We start from the raw sequence: 14,856 nt of genomic DNA, 5'->3' as shown, positions 1-14,856 counted from the left end.
TCCTTCCTGCCGCCCACACGGTCACCCTCACCCTAAGCAGGCACCCTGGTGTTTGCAGTAACTTCCCATTCACCTGCTCTGAGAAAAGTTTTCCCCTCCCTCACTACTGAGCAAGAATCCTGAGCTTGGACCCAACTGGGCCATTCTAGAACCAGTTTCAGTGGCTGGTGGGCTTAGGCCAGATCTCAGTGAGTCACTGTGAGCTAGGATTACCTCGACTGGCTTATCAGGCAGCACCAATCTCTGGAGCTGGGGTGGAATCAATTCAACCCAAACCAGAAACCAACACAAACCCAGTTCCACCCACTATACTCAGGAGGGTATGAGACGGATGTTGAGGCCTCACAGTCTTCAAATGAAGCCTCCTGAAAAAAATCTCTTACCTGCTATTCTTGGAAAGCATGGATTCCCAGTCCCAGCTGCATCTTGAAATCACCTGGGGAGTTTTAACACTTGGAGATGCCGAGGACCCTCCCCCAGAGATGTTGATGCAGTTGGCCTGGGCTGTGGCCCAGCTGATTCCAGTGCACAGTCAAGACTGAGAACCACTAGCTCTAAAGACCAGAGAGCAAGGCTACAGCCTGAGCCTTCCTGATTCATACATTTGCTACCAGTGGTTTCCTGTGTGAGACCATCTACTCTCCGTCAACACACACCCACCTGCCAGGCAGCCTGAGAATCCACATCTCTCCACCCAGTGATGCAACTTGTATGCAAAAAGCAATTGTATGTGTGCAAGTTAACGCCCTGGTGTCTCCTCGGTTTCCAGGCGAGACATGAGAAGACCAGGGGCCTGCACAGATCACCCTTCCTCCCCGCTGGCGTCACCGCCGCAGACATTCCCAGCTCTGGTGCAAGCAGAAGAAAAGCACAAACCTCATTGTCGAGGGCGTTCCTCCATGTCTCTCTCCTCTTCTAGGCCTCGGGCGTGGCAGCCCCAGAAGAGCCGTGCTGGCAAAACTGTGAATGTGACATTTATAATGGAGCAGCTCCCTGGGAGATGCAATGAGAAAGTCCTGCTGGTTGAAGGGCTGACCCCCAGCAGTCAGGCTTGGCTGGTTTGGTTCTTTGCAGGAATGCCAGGTTTCACTGCCCACTGCAGTGTCTCCCTGACTCCTTCCTCAAACAGAGCATCATGGGTAGCCAGCAATTCCCACCTGCCAGAAGGCCCAGTAGGCACAGAAACAAGCTTCAGACCACTGCCACTTCCCCGCTGCTTGCAAGCCTGAAGTGCATCCAGCTGGTGCTTACAGATAAGAATGTTGATGCTTTTGAGTCCACGGTGAGTCCATAGGACTCACAGAGGAACTCCTGGGGCGACTGGAGTCAGAAATACTTTGAATACTTCCAAACCCAAGGAGAGTTGTGCTCTCGACCAGAAGGCAAAGTGGGATTTTGCTTTAAGATGGGAAGGGAAATGCCTTGATGCCTCCAGGTGCCTTGGTCAACAAATCATCTCAAGACAGTTAGTAATCCTGGAAGTAGACACATTTGGGGGTGTCTGCCTAGCTTCTAACCTCTTCTCTGAGCACTCCCCCTTCCACCCCAAGAAAGGGAGCTTTTATCATGAATGGATGTAGGAAAAAAGCGTTTGACAAAATCCAACATCTACTGAGATGATCATGTGGTTTTTTACTTTTATTAATGCAAGTGTGTTGCATTGATTGATTTTCAGGTGTTAAATGACTCTTGCATTCCTAGGAGAGAGCCCACTTGGCCATGGTGTATAATCCTCTTTATATGTTGCTGGATTCAGTCAGCTAATATTTTGTTAAGGACTTCTGCATCTATATTCATGAAGACTATTGTTCTAGTTTTCTTATGATGTATTTGACTTGGTATCAGTCACTCCCAAAAGGAGGAGCCCTGAAAGCACATACTTCTATAGTGAGGCCCCGCCCCCTGGAACTGGGGCACAGAGATGCTCGCTTGCCTGCTGGGGGGCGGGGGGCTTTGTCTTGCAGTGACTACGCAGCTGCACCCTCCACCCCACTGCATGTCTTCACATACCCTGTGTCCTTGGAATAAACTCTCCATGGTCTAGGGACCTTTGGCTCTAAGTGTCTTGAATGCAAACACCCACAGGGCCAGGCAGGTTAAGAAATCAGAGAAATAATTTGGATACAAGAGAAACCTGGAGGCACAGCCCCTCTGCAGGGAATCAGCTTTAGGTCATTGTTGTATTGCAGAAGGAAGAGCCCAGTATTGCTAGATATTTTAGTTTTTGTAGAGAAGCTGGAAATCCGGTTCTTTACGTGAACTATCCTGACTTTGAATTGCTGGCAACTGATTTTGATTGAATTTTTGAATAGGTAAACCCCAACATATCAAAAAAGTATAAACATAAAGTGGAAAGTCCATTTCTCACCCAGAACAGATACTCACCGTTTTCAAATGTTTGTTTCTCCTCCCAGAGAACTTTAATGCTTTTCTTTCTTACACAAATAGCAGCATATCATGTCCTTTCCCTCCACTTTGGCTTCGATGATCTCTCCATACTAATTCATAAAGAACTCCTAATCCATTTTTATCACTTCATAGGGTTCCATCCACCCATGCGAGTGTGGGGATACTGTAACTGAACCAATCCCTAGTTGATAAGACACTTAGGTTCTTTCTAATCTTTTGCTATTTCAATGTGCAATGAATAAACGTTTACATTTATTGTTTCTCTTGTGTGTGTATATTGGGAGGCTAGACCCCTCAGAGTGGAACTGGGTCCTAGGGACCCAAGGGGACAGACATTTCTAATTTTGATGGGGACTGCCCACGGACCTCCATGAGAATGGTGTCCCACCACTGATACGTGAGAATGCACGTTTCTTCAAAATTTCACCAACAGTGTCATCAAAAATTTATTTTTGTCAGCATGATGAGTGAAAACTGAATGATTTCAATATTCTTTTCTACTTACAGATTGAGGTTGAGTATCTTTTCATACCTTTAAAATGCTTTTTGCATTTTCTTTTCTGTGAAATGCCTGTTTATATCCTTTTCACATTTAAAAATTTCTTCTCTTATTTATTTGTAGGCACTTTTATGTATTAGGGACATTATCCCTTTGTAATACGAGCTGCAAATATATTTTCCCAGTTTGTCATTTGTCTTTTTGGTCCTTTGTCTTTTGAATTTGCTTAGGATTTTGTTGTTTTGTTTTGAGATTTTTTATTTTATTTTATTTTTTTTGGTTGAATTTTCTGTTTGTTTTTGCCATGCAGAGGCTTTAAACTTTTAAAATATAATCCAACTTACCTTTTATGACTTCTGGATTTTTTTGTGATTCTCCAATGTTTCTGCCTCCTTCTATAAATTCATTTTACACATTTAACTCCTCCTTAATCCATTTGGAATTTTGGAAGTGTTCCTGGTGTACAGAGTGAGGTATGGAACTCACTTTATTTTTTCCAGATGGTTACCCAGCTGTCTCAACATGAAAACAATTTTAAAACAGTTCAGGGCAAACCACATTTCTGCCAGCATGTGGGCCACCGTCTTGAAACCTCTTACTTTGACAGACATGAAGTTCACATCCACGGGGAAAGGAGGGATGGTTGACCAAAGGGCCTTGCTCTTACGAATACTTGCAATGGTCTACGTACTGGCGTCCCTGTCCAACCACAGCCACAAAAGAAAGAAAAAGAGAAAATGATTATCCGTTTCTAGGTTGCAAAGTGACCTTTGCCATGGGCTTCATGTAGGACCCACTCGAGTCAGCAGTCAAGCTTTCACTGACTTGCTAGGAGACACATCAGACACTTGCTTTAAAGGGGACGCCCATCAGGTCACTTGGCACCAGGACAGAGCACCAGCAGCTCAAAGGACTGAGGTCAGGAATTCCTGGCAGGCCCCGTGTCCTGGCCTTGCCTCCCCCTAAGTGTCTCCAAGTGTCCCTAAAAGTTCACTGTTTGGCTCTGCAACTCCCGGAAGCTTGGAATGGCCGATTCTAGCCCATTAGTCACCTTTTCCCCATCGATGCTGCCATGCAACCTCACCCCTCCTCACTGACTTGGCAGCGGGGAGGGTGGCGATGTCCCCTAAAGAATCGCAGGACAGCAAAACCAGAGAGCGCAGTTGGGCTCTGGCAGCTCTCACGCTCCCGTGACTTGTTCTTACCGTGAAATTTAAGGGCAGTTCCTAAGCCACTCACTGCTGAGGCTCTTGGATGCCACGAGTCAACTGAGAAACACAGAACAGTCGGTGCTTCCCCTACCCAGCCCAGTCACCATCCCAGCCACCCATTCCCAAGAGCCCATTGCCGACAGGGACACAGGTCATCTCGCTTCCTCCTCACAACACCCCAATAGGCAGGTGCCATTATTCTCTGCATCTTACTGGGCTCAGAGAGGGTAAGTGACTAGCCCAGGGTCACACAGCTGAGATATGCAAGAGATGGTGCCACCCAGGCAGGCTAACCTCAGAGCCTATACGCTCTCAGCCACCGTCCTGTGGGCCTCTATTTTGGGACACTTCAGTTGCTGTGGCTTGATCACATGACTTTCCCTTTCCCCTCTCCAGGGCCCTTGGTTCGGGCTCTGGAAAGAGAAAGAAGCCTGGGCGTCTCCAGCGATCAACATATACTCAGCTTTCCGGAAACTGGCGTCATCACCACTTGTCTGAAAAATGAACGTTCCATTGACTCTCTGCTCTCCCTGAGCAGACTGGGGCACAGGGACTACCTAAGCTTCCTTCATTAAAAACAGTCCTGGTCCATACAACCCAGCCGTAAGAATGAAGGATCAGCCTCCCAGGGGCGCCGGGGCAGCCGGCACAAAGCCAGCCCACTGAGTGCACACTGAGTGTTCATGCCTCTCCTCCTCCAGTTACAGAGGACGGATCGCACCCCTGTCGATGCTGCTAGAAGGCAGGATGGTGTTAGCTCGGGCGGGGCGGGGTGGGGGGGAGGGCACCGGTTGGAAGGAGCTTGAGGGGGCTTCCGGGTGTTGACGCTGCCAGTTTGTGTGTTTCTCCATCTGGGTAAGGGTTAAACAGATGCGCTGTTCAGTGTGTGAAAATTCAGTGAACCCTACACTTAGGGGCACCTTTCTATCTGTAAACTATACATCAATAATTTAAAATAACTTAGAGATATTTTTAAATAAAAATCATGTTTACAAAAATTATCCCCACAGACAAATGCTGGCACTGCTTAAACCAAGGGGTCCATCTTTATCTTTTAGTTCCAAAAACTGTCCTAAAATTTGCAAGACTCAACTTTTTTCTTGCTCGCCTACTGCTATCTTGCCTGATTCATGATGTCAGATTTCCCTGAAATCCAAATGCTGGTCTGCAGTGCAGGTGTGTGTGTGCGTGCCTGTGTATGTGTCTCTGTGTGTGTGTTCTTGGCTCTGGGAAGGACCCCAGAAACTAGAAATATCCATCACCAAAGCGAGGAATCTAGCATTTCAGGCCAATAGCAGGAAACTCATCTGCATGAGAAGAAATTAAGGCAAACACACCTTAAAAGGCTCCAGAAAATGCTAAAGACCTCTGCATTAGCACTGGGAATCTGAAGGCAGGAGCTTTACCCTCCCGTCAGGTGAGGGGCTTTATAAACAGATTCTGAGGCTCTGGCTTGATCAGGTGGCAGGAGCACCCTTTGAGGAAACATTTACACCCAGACCACACGTGACCTCTTGACACCTTTATTGAGACAGTTCACAGGGCCAGTGGGCGCTGGGGTTCAGACACACCAGCCAACACGGACGGACCTGGACCCGTGCACCCTGGTGGCACCCCGCAAGCCCTTCCCGATTCCCATGCAAAGCCCTTCAAGGGAAAGGGAAATCTGAGTCTCCACAGCCCATCACCTGGGGTGACCGCCTCATCCACGACACCAGACAGGCCAAACGCTGGTGGAAAAGGCCTTCTCCAGCTCATCTCTGAGGCACTGCCGCCCGTGGGTCCCAACTGCTTCTCCAAACCCCATGGGCCCACATGAAACAAGGGGGGAAATTCAGAAAACGAATCCACAACAAAAAAAAAAAAAAGGAAAAAAAATTGGCCCTGCACCCAGACTTCCCTTTCTGACACCCCTGACGGCAGGAACGCAGGGCTCACAGACGCCTTTGGCAGCTGGGAGTCCGGGGTGCTGCCTCCCCAGCGTCCACAGGAAAGTAGTCCTCGGTCCTGTACAACGTGGGCAGCTCGTACGTCGGGGCCACCGGCATCCACCGTTTCTGGAATGACAGAAAACGAGGTGCCCCTTCAGCCATGTGAAGCCACCTGTTCTGAGACCCGGGAACTCCAGATGCAGGAGGAGTCTATCCTGCTGGGAGAGTGGCCCATGTGACCAAAGATCCCGTGATTCTTGGGTGACACGGCCTGTGACAGCCAAAGCCGCCCACCTGACACCGGACGGGGAGCTGGGCCAGCAGTGCTGGGCCCCAGTCCACGACGGGGCACTCAGCCGCTCTGCAGCACCAGAGAGAACCCGCGGAGCCACACGCTGAGAGGGGACGACCCAGAGAGCAAGGGGGACCTCAGGCCACCACGTGCGAGGAAAGGGGCGCTTACAGCTGCAGCGGGGCGGCCGCTGGGAGAGCGGGGTCCAGCTGATGGTTCTTTGCTCCCACCTGCACCTCCCAAAGGCTCTGCTACATGCATGTGTTACTGCCTTTTTTTTTTTTTTTAAATTAAACCATTATAAGAAGTACCTACTTATTTCTGGTGTAGATTTTTGTTGCAGTGAGGTTGGGGAGAGATTTTCCATAAAGCAACTCTCCACAAACCCTACGGGTTACATGTGCATCTTGGTGACAAGCCACTTTTACAAAGGACCACCTCACCAGTACTTCTCAAGCACGCCTGCACACGGAACGCCCCAGGGGAGTTATGGAATGCTTATGCCCAGGCCCTACTCCACGAGTCTGATGTCATTGGTCCGGGGTGTGGCCTGGGCATCGGACTATCTCAGAGCTCTTAGGTGATTCTTGCATAGATCCAGGGCTGATCCCAGTGGCTGTGACCTGCTCAGAGGAGGGAGTGTCTGCAAGGCTCCCTGGTGGACCCAGCAGAGTGATGGGCAGGAATGCGCAGCTCCAGGGGTGCAGAGGGAGGAGGCCCATCCCCACCTGGGGTCCCTTTCGCTGCCCTTCCCCACCAGCGCCCTCTCTACTGTTTGATCTACAGGCCACCCCTGCCTGCTCTGGCTGAGACCTTGGTCTGTCCCAGCCTTCAGTTGCAGTCACAGGTGCCAGGGCAAGGATGTGGGGCTTCAGCCCACGGTTAATTACAGCTCCCCACAAGCCCAGCACGACCGCACTGCGCTGCGTGTGTACTTCCCCATCCCCTAGACTTGCTTCCTGCAGCAACACCGAGACCATCCTCCCCATCGTGGAGGTGGGAGACCAACCTCAGGCACATCCTCCCAGCATCCACCCCCTCAACCACTCCCTTACTGTGTGCCCGCGCCCAGCCAGGTCCTGTTTGCACACTGAGGGCACAGTTGTGAACAAGACGCAGCCTCGGTCATCACAGGGCTGCCTGTCTCCCTCAGGTAGACAGACTTCCAAAAAAGAAGCAAATTCAATATAATTACAAAGGAGCCAAGGAGAAGAACTCCTAAGAGACTCCTAGCAGCTTTAGATGCAATCGTATCTTTAGTTTCAGCAAGACCTAACACAAGAAATGGTAGCATCTTTCCTGGCGAGGGAGGGGAAACGCCCTTCCTGCATCTGGAAAGCGGGGACGGGGTGTGCCAGGGGAGGTGAGCAGTCCGTCCGCGCCCAGCCAGACAGCACCGTGGATTATTAAAGAGCGGCTGTGTGTGCGCGCTGGGAAAAGGAAGCTGCTCACTAGGACCCCACAGGGGCTCAAGAACAAGCCACTACAAACAAGTTTGCCTCCCTTTTCAAAAGGGCCCCCAGCCTGGAAGATGGCAAGAAAGGCCAAGGAGGCTGGTGCAGCTCCACATTGGCCCTGGACCAAGCCCCTGACAACATCTTGGGGCACGTGGAAAATTTGTGGGATAGTGACTCACAGTTGGCTGGAGATCTGGGCCTGAGGTCAGCTAGGAAGGGGTGGCCTGAGCTGAGCCAGGGGGCTCTGAATGTGGCCTCTTCAGCCCCAAATGCTGCCCTTGGAGAGCAGGTAGGTATGGGCAGGACATGTGCTGTTCTGGCCTGTCCAGCCTTCATTTCCCATTCTGCTGTTGGCATCTTGGTTGTCCTGTGGGATCACTGGTGCCAGCTTCCATCAGCGCTGCTCTCCCTACCCCCGCAGCTGAAGGAGGGGTGAGAGGAGGCCCGACCCACCTGAGCTGGGATTGGTCCAGGGGTGAGCAGGTGACCCAAGCTGGTCCAATGAGAAACAGCCTTGGGACTCATGCTCTTGGGACAGGGCTGCTTCCTGCCGCATTCCCCCTTCCCAAGTTCCTAGGAGGATGGGCCATGAGCCTGAGGGTCACGTCTGTCACCACACTGAGGGGCCTGCCTGAGAATGAAACCAGCCCAGGGAAGCAGGGTTGGGAGATGAGGCAAGACTGCGTTCTGACAGGGTCATTCAAGCACCTGAATCAGATTTTGCCCGAGGTCAGTGTGACCTCGGGACTTTTCCTGTTTATGAGACCACAGATTCTCTTCTTTGCTTAAGCAGAGTTGACCTGGGTTGTTGTCACTTGCAACCAAGCATCCTGCCTAAAGCAAATAATAAACCCACAGTAGTGCTGGCGAGAGCTTGGAAACCAGCTGAGTCAGCAGGAGAGGGTTGGTGTGTGAGGCTGAAAATAGCCAGAAGCCCAGATGTTGTCAGGTGAGTAGGACCTCAATCACAGGCCCCCCAGGAGGCCAGGAAACCCAGCCCTTCCACGCCTGTTTTCCCTTGGATTCTCAGGACGACCTGCAACAAAAGGGGTGGTCTCCATCTCAGAGGTCACAGAAGGCAGGGAACCATAGTGCTGGGTCCTGAGTGGAGTCCACTCAGGCCTCTCCGGCTCTAAGTCCAGCCCCTGCCCATCACCCCACAGGGCTCTGGCCTGGAACACAAATCCTGGAGAATCTCAGAGGAGGCTTCGGAGAGCTACACCTCCCACCCCTCGCCTACAGCTGCTACGAAGATTCTTCTCCAGAGGCAGCCAGGTAGGCAAGGAGGAGTGTCCAACTCCTTGCTCTTGCTCCTCCAGCCCTGCCCAGCCCAGCTGAATGTTCCACCAGCCTGGGGTAGGAAGGGAGACAGGGAAACCTGACACCATAGGTCCAGAGCTCTGCCTCACCCCTCCCTCCCACAGCCCACACCAGCCTGGAGGAGGGAAAACCTCTGGAGCTGGAGAGCAGGGCCTGGCGTGCTCTCCAGGTCCACACACCCTCCCACGTCTCCCTCACTTCCACTCCTGACACCCGACTTCTCCAGCCCGCAGCCCACACACCAGACGCACATGTGTGCTTGGTCAGTGTCATGATTTTTAAAAGCGGGAATTAATTGCAAACATGTGAAAAATGAGGACATTTCTCAGGAAAACCAGGCAGTCTGCTAGCTTCTCTTGGAAAATCAGATAATTTGGAATCTGCGGGCCCACAGCCCCTCGTGGCCCCTGGGGGCTGGGCTGAGCAGTGGGTGCCCCACTGAGGGCCCCAGACCCCATGCCCTTCTGGAACCCACTGCTTCTGGCAGCAGGTGCCTCAGAGTTGGCCCCTCGGGCAACCTGCACCACCAAGCAGCTCCTTTCGTGACAAAGACCCAGATGCCATTGCAGCATGTGGCAAGGTGAAGCCTTGGGCCAGCTCGGGTCCAGGGGCCTCTCTTCTGAAACCCCCAAGTCAGATCACTGCTAAAGCCCAGCCCACCCACCCCAGGGTGCCATCCACTCACTCCTGTTCCCAGAAATCCCCACAGCCCCTCGTAAGTCCTGGCCACCTTGTATCTTCCTCTTGGAAGCCCCAGCTGCATATACCTGGTCCTGGACTGCTTTCTGTTCAGGCCAGGGTCCGCACACTTGTTCTGCAAAGGGCCAGACCGTAAATATTTGCAAGCTACATGGTCTCTGTGACAACTACTCAGCTCTGCCCTTGCAGCACAAAGGCAGTCATGGGCAGCGTGTAAAGTAACGGCATGGCTGTGTGCCAATAAAACTTTATTGGCCAAGATGGGTGAAGGCCAGCTTTGGTCCCAAGGCCATACTTTTCCCCTGAATTAAATCTATCTTCCTAAACAGGACAGGAATAACAAGCCTCTTTCTATATCTCTCACTCGAGTGGGAATCAGGTAATAGGTCACCCGACACAGGCTGCAGGACTTAGGGCCAACCCCACTTGCTGACTGTCCCCAGGCCTGAGTGCTGTTTGGTCGGCTACTCTTGGGTCATCCCTGCAACTCCAGCCTGTCCTGCTTCACTAAGCACCCTCCGCCCCAAGGGAAGCAGGCCACACCACCAGCCCACGCATGGGCTGGTTTTTGAGGTTCCAAGTGTGAGTCAACCTCTGGGAGGCTGAGGTCTCAGGCTGACCGCGTGTGGAAGCGCAGGTAGACAGTGGCTCACCCTCATCCCCCAGGCATCCCAGCCTAAGGGGGCTTGGGAGAGGCCCATCCTACTAGGAAAACAATTACTCCTGTGCCCCAGGCACTCCTTCAAGGTAGAAGTTGCTAATCCTCTTGAGCCTCACTTTCCTTTCTATAAAATAAGGATAATGCCATCAACTTCATGCTGGAGATAGTGCAGCCACCTTGGGACCATGAGGACAAAAGTCATGTACTAAGGATGGCAGAGCAGCAGCCAGGAGAATCAACTGGCTGCTCAGGACTTCTCATCACATAAAGAAAAACCACAAACTCTATTTGGTTAAACCACTTAAGTCTGGTTTCTGTTATGTAGCTGAACCCAGCCTGACAGACACATGCTATTACTCTTAACCATCACTCCAGTTAATAGTAAGTTGCCTAAGGTCACACAGATAGTAAATGGGTAGAGCCAGGAGTCAACCCAGGTTGTCTGAATGATGGAATGATCTCCAAAAAAGTGAAAACTTCTAGATCTCAAAATAATGCCAAGGGTAAAAAGGAATTTCAAATAATTGATGTACACATTGCCCTCTCTAGGAGCTCCAGCCCTCCTTGAGCGGGGGCTGTATGTGGTAACTTGCTTCCCAGAGCAGAGTAGGGAAAGGGGGGAAGTAACTGCCCGGTGGAGAAACCTGGCAAACACTGCCTCGGCCAGAAGGTCAAGGCCAGCATCACCAGTGCTACGTCATGTTGACGGCATGTCACCTGGATCCGATGTGATGAGAAAGGCACTTCACCTCCGTGATCTCCCTCCCCCAACCCATAACCCCAGTGTAACCACGAGAAGAACATCAGATCAGCCCTAATTGAGGGATGCTGTACAAAACACCTAACCGATAATCCTCAAAACGTCAAGGTAATCAAAAACAGGGAGAGTCAGAGAAGCTGTCATAAACCAGAAGTGGCTAAGGAGACGCGATGACTATATGAAACGGAGCAGAAAAGGTCGGTAGGGGAAAACTAGTAAAATCGGAATCACCTGTGGAGGTGGCGTATGAGAGTGGGTCCCCTTAGCTGTGACAATGCACCACAGTAAAACAAGATGTTAACAATACGGAAACTGGGTGAGGGGTATATGGAAAACGCTCTGTATTTTCATAGCAACTTGCCTCTAGTTCTCAAGTAAAACATTGTAACAGTGGGGTGGAGCAGACAGAAGAAGCATCTCTGCCTCTCAGCACAGACAAAGCCCCTGCCTTGCTCATTTCAACCACAGTGACCAAGCAGGGAGCATGGGCCCCACAGCTCATGGCCCTCCTCCTCTCAGCCGCTGAGAGAAGCCTGTGTCCCTACTCCCATTTTCTAGAAAGGGAAACTGAGGCTCAGAGAGACACTTGTCCAAGATCACCTAACTGGGAATTGGCAGAGCTGAATTCAAACCCAGGCCTGCCCTGCCCCAGCACTGAGCCAGGACACACGTGGCCGTGGGGCCAAGAGGGGCCGAGCTCCCGCCCAGGACCTGGGGCGTCCCACCAGCAGCTGCTTTCCAACCTCGGGACCCTCAGGAGTGCCCTCTGCGAGCCTCCTTAGGGATAGCAAACGGTGGCCTTTGGACTGCTTCTGGCCTTCACACATGGTGTGTGCAAATTTAAAAGTGAGTTCAAAAGAAATAAAAAAAAAAAAGTGAGTTGCCTGCCAACATGGAAGAACTAGGAATAGTTTAAACAAATACCGAGTTCCTATTTCCCTTGAACAACACCGCTCACTGGCCTCACTGGGCCCATATTCCTGCGGGGTGCGGCGAGCCGGCCCCTCTAGACAAGGCATGTGATGTCCCGTTTGCCACTGTCCCCGTCTGGCCTGACTCACAGGAGCTGCCGAGCCCTGTGGGCATCAGAGCAGTGGCTCCAGGCTCACATCACGTTGCTCAGACAAGTCTCTGTGGGCTGTGGAGGAGCTGGATGGAAGGCTTTGCTCCAGTCCCGTGCCCTGGGCCCCACGGGGTGCGAACTGCCAGCCTGGCCACTGCCAAGCCCCGTGGCTGCTGCCCGTTACCGCGGTCCCCCTTGGTGCTCGTTTTGTGGAGGAGAAAGCAGGCTGGGAGAGGACAGGGTAGGTCAGGCGCCCACGGTCACAGAGCCAGAGGAAGGCCGAGCTCGGAGTCAAACGGGCTCTTCTGAGCCGCGGGCAATGGCCCTGCCCCACGCCAGCCGCACGCCCTTCACTCCTGGTCCCGGCCTCACGGCGTTCTGCTCCTCAGACCACGCCCGGCTGTCCTGCCTCCTATGTCTGCGTCTGCTCCGGGCCCCCAGACTTCCAGAAGGCTCTGACAGCTGTGAGCAGAGCCCCTCCCATTTCTCCGAAGCAGCCCCAGCCCGTCCAATCCTGCCCGGAGGGCGGGGCTGGCCACCGCAGGGTGTCCGCACCGGAGTGGGCCCCCTTCCCCTCGGAGCCTCCTGCCGGCCCGGCCCCCAGCCCCTGCCAGCCCGCTCCCCACAGCCGCTGCGGTCCTGGGAGGCTACTGAGGCCTTGGTGGCAGAAAAGCAGGGCTGGGGGCTCTCAGATCAGGCAGGGGGACCCTAGCAGCAGGGACAAGCTGGTATAATCTCGTTAGAGGCGGTGACCCTGGCAGCAGCTCTAGAAGGTTTCCAGATCCCTGTGGATTCTGCCTTTAGCTGGAGGAAAAGCGTTAACATGGAAACCAGCAGAGGAGGAGCCCCAGAAGTTCGGCCGAGAGACTGGCCCCTAAATCCACACGTGGGGTCTGGGAGGAAAGACCGGACAGCCAGGTAGGTGGAGTCATGTTACGGCCCCTCCAGAACGAAGTCTCTCTGGGGGCCCCAGCTCCTGACCCAGCACCTGAGCTCTCTGACCTTGGCCCCCTGCCCTCCCACCACCGTCTCCGGGAGGGAGCGGAGGGTCTGACCTGGACTTTGCTTCTCACCACTTGGCCGCTGAGTGTAGCTGCCCGATTACCACGCACTTGAATGTGTATTTTTAACTGGGCACCTGCTACATTCCAGGGACCCAAATCTGCAGAAGTATCACAAAGGCCTTTTACAAATGAGGAAACTGAAGCTTTCAGTGGTCAAGCGACTCCTTGCGGGCCCTCCCACTAACCAGAACCTCTATCAGTCCAGGTTGCCCAAACGGGAAGCTGGTTTGGGTACCTGACTCCTCACTTTGCATCCAACCCGTTCCTCAGTCCCCTCTGCTGATTCTTCCCCAAACCCTCTCCCCTTTGCCACTGCCACCCTGTCTCCCAGCCTCTGCTCTCGCCCTCAGCTCTATACGGCAGGCTAAGGGAGTGTCTTAAAAAAAAGTCTGATCTCCAGTAAGTCCCTCTTTGTACTTAGAATAAAATCTAACTCCTCCATGTGGTCTTCAGAGCCTGTCACCTTGGTCCCCAACGGGCAGCCCTTGGGCCAAACCGAGACCCCAGGCATGTCCCGCTTTGGCTTCCACTGGGCTGAGTTTCTTTACTAATATTGTTGCTTTTGTTTGTTTGGTTGCTTGTTTTCATATTTTTGAATGAAATGACATTTTTCTTTTTAAAAAAGATTTCAAGCTTCCCTTGAAAAATGTCCAAAGCTCTGGCCCACCGAGCAGTGGACTCCCCTTCCCGGGAGAAGTATGCTCTTACCTTCATGGTCCCCGGGACATACCACTCATTTCTGCCAGCTGCCTGCCCCTTGGAGCGGGGTCGGGGTGGGTTGATCCCAGATCCACACAATACAGCCTGACTCTCTAAACTCAAGTCTGTCATCTCCCATCACTCACAACCCTCCAGCCTGGGGCCTTCTCTCTGCTCTCGGACCTCACCGGGGTCTGCCTGTTGGGAGACCTTTGACCTGCTGTCCTCCACCCCTCCGCCACCAGACTTTTCCACCGGGTCTCATGCTGGTTCCTTCCTTCCTTTAGAGCCTCCTAGGGAACCCCCAGGTTCACCTGTGTCCCCTTCTCTCCTTCGTGGCTGTGCTGTGGCAATGTATCCCACTGACCTCCTTCCTCGGTCACCAGCCCGCTCTCCACCAGGCCGAGCGCCCCCAGGATGGGGACCAAGCCAGTCTGTAGGGTCACAGTCCCCGCAGCAGCCAGAGCCTGGTGCACAGGAGACACTCCAACAACGAGAAATGAAGGACCTTGAATCTGCTCACCACCCGAGGCAGAGCAGGAAGGGCCTAGAGGCTGGCCTTTCGCCAAGTCAGGGCCCAGAAGCCCAAGACCAGCTATGAGAACCATTCCTCAGGTGAGGACGCCGGTAGGGGCCCTGCTCTGGAGTCTCTGGGCGGCTCAAGACTGATGGCCCTGCCCTGGCCAGGTCTGTGACCCACTGTGGAAGACCCGAGGTCACTTTAAAACTAAAGCACACAGTAAAAGCAATGCACTGCGCTGGATGGGAGCCTGGGACAGAAAACCGATGTG

General features: G+C 52.8%; 1 protein-coding gene across 3 annotated transcripts in view; it reads right to left on the bottom strand.

Annotated features, from left to right (window-relative positions):
* Positions 1 to 5,626: 5,626 nt before the first annotated feature.
* Positions 5,627 to 14,856, bottom strand: part of BCAS4 (breast carcinoma amplified sequence 4) — a 50,469-nt gene continuing 41,239 nt past the window's right edge. For 2 of the 3 annotated variants that reach the window (XM_006206655.4, XM_015241259.3), the window contains one exon: positions 5,627 to 6,176. In XM_006206655.4, the coding sequence (XP_006206717.1) occupies positions 6,054 to 6,176 (123 nt within the window). In that variant the 3' untranslated portion in view covers positions 5,627 to 6,053. The remainder of the gene's footprint in view (positions 6,177 to 14,856) is intronic. The other variant, XR_012061515.1, reaches the window with a different exon arrangement.

This window comes from Vicugna pacos, chromosome 19 (assembly GCF_048564905.1).
Source record: "Vicugna pacos chromosome 19, VicPac4, whole genome shotgun sequence".
Classification (NCBI taxonomy): Eukaryota; Metazoa; Chordata; class Mammalia; order Artiodactyla; family Camelidae; genus Vicugna; species Vicugna pacos.
This window is presented reverse-complemented; position numbering and strand designations above follow the sequence as displayed.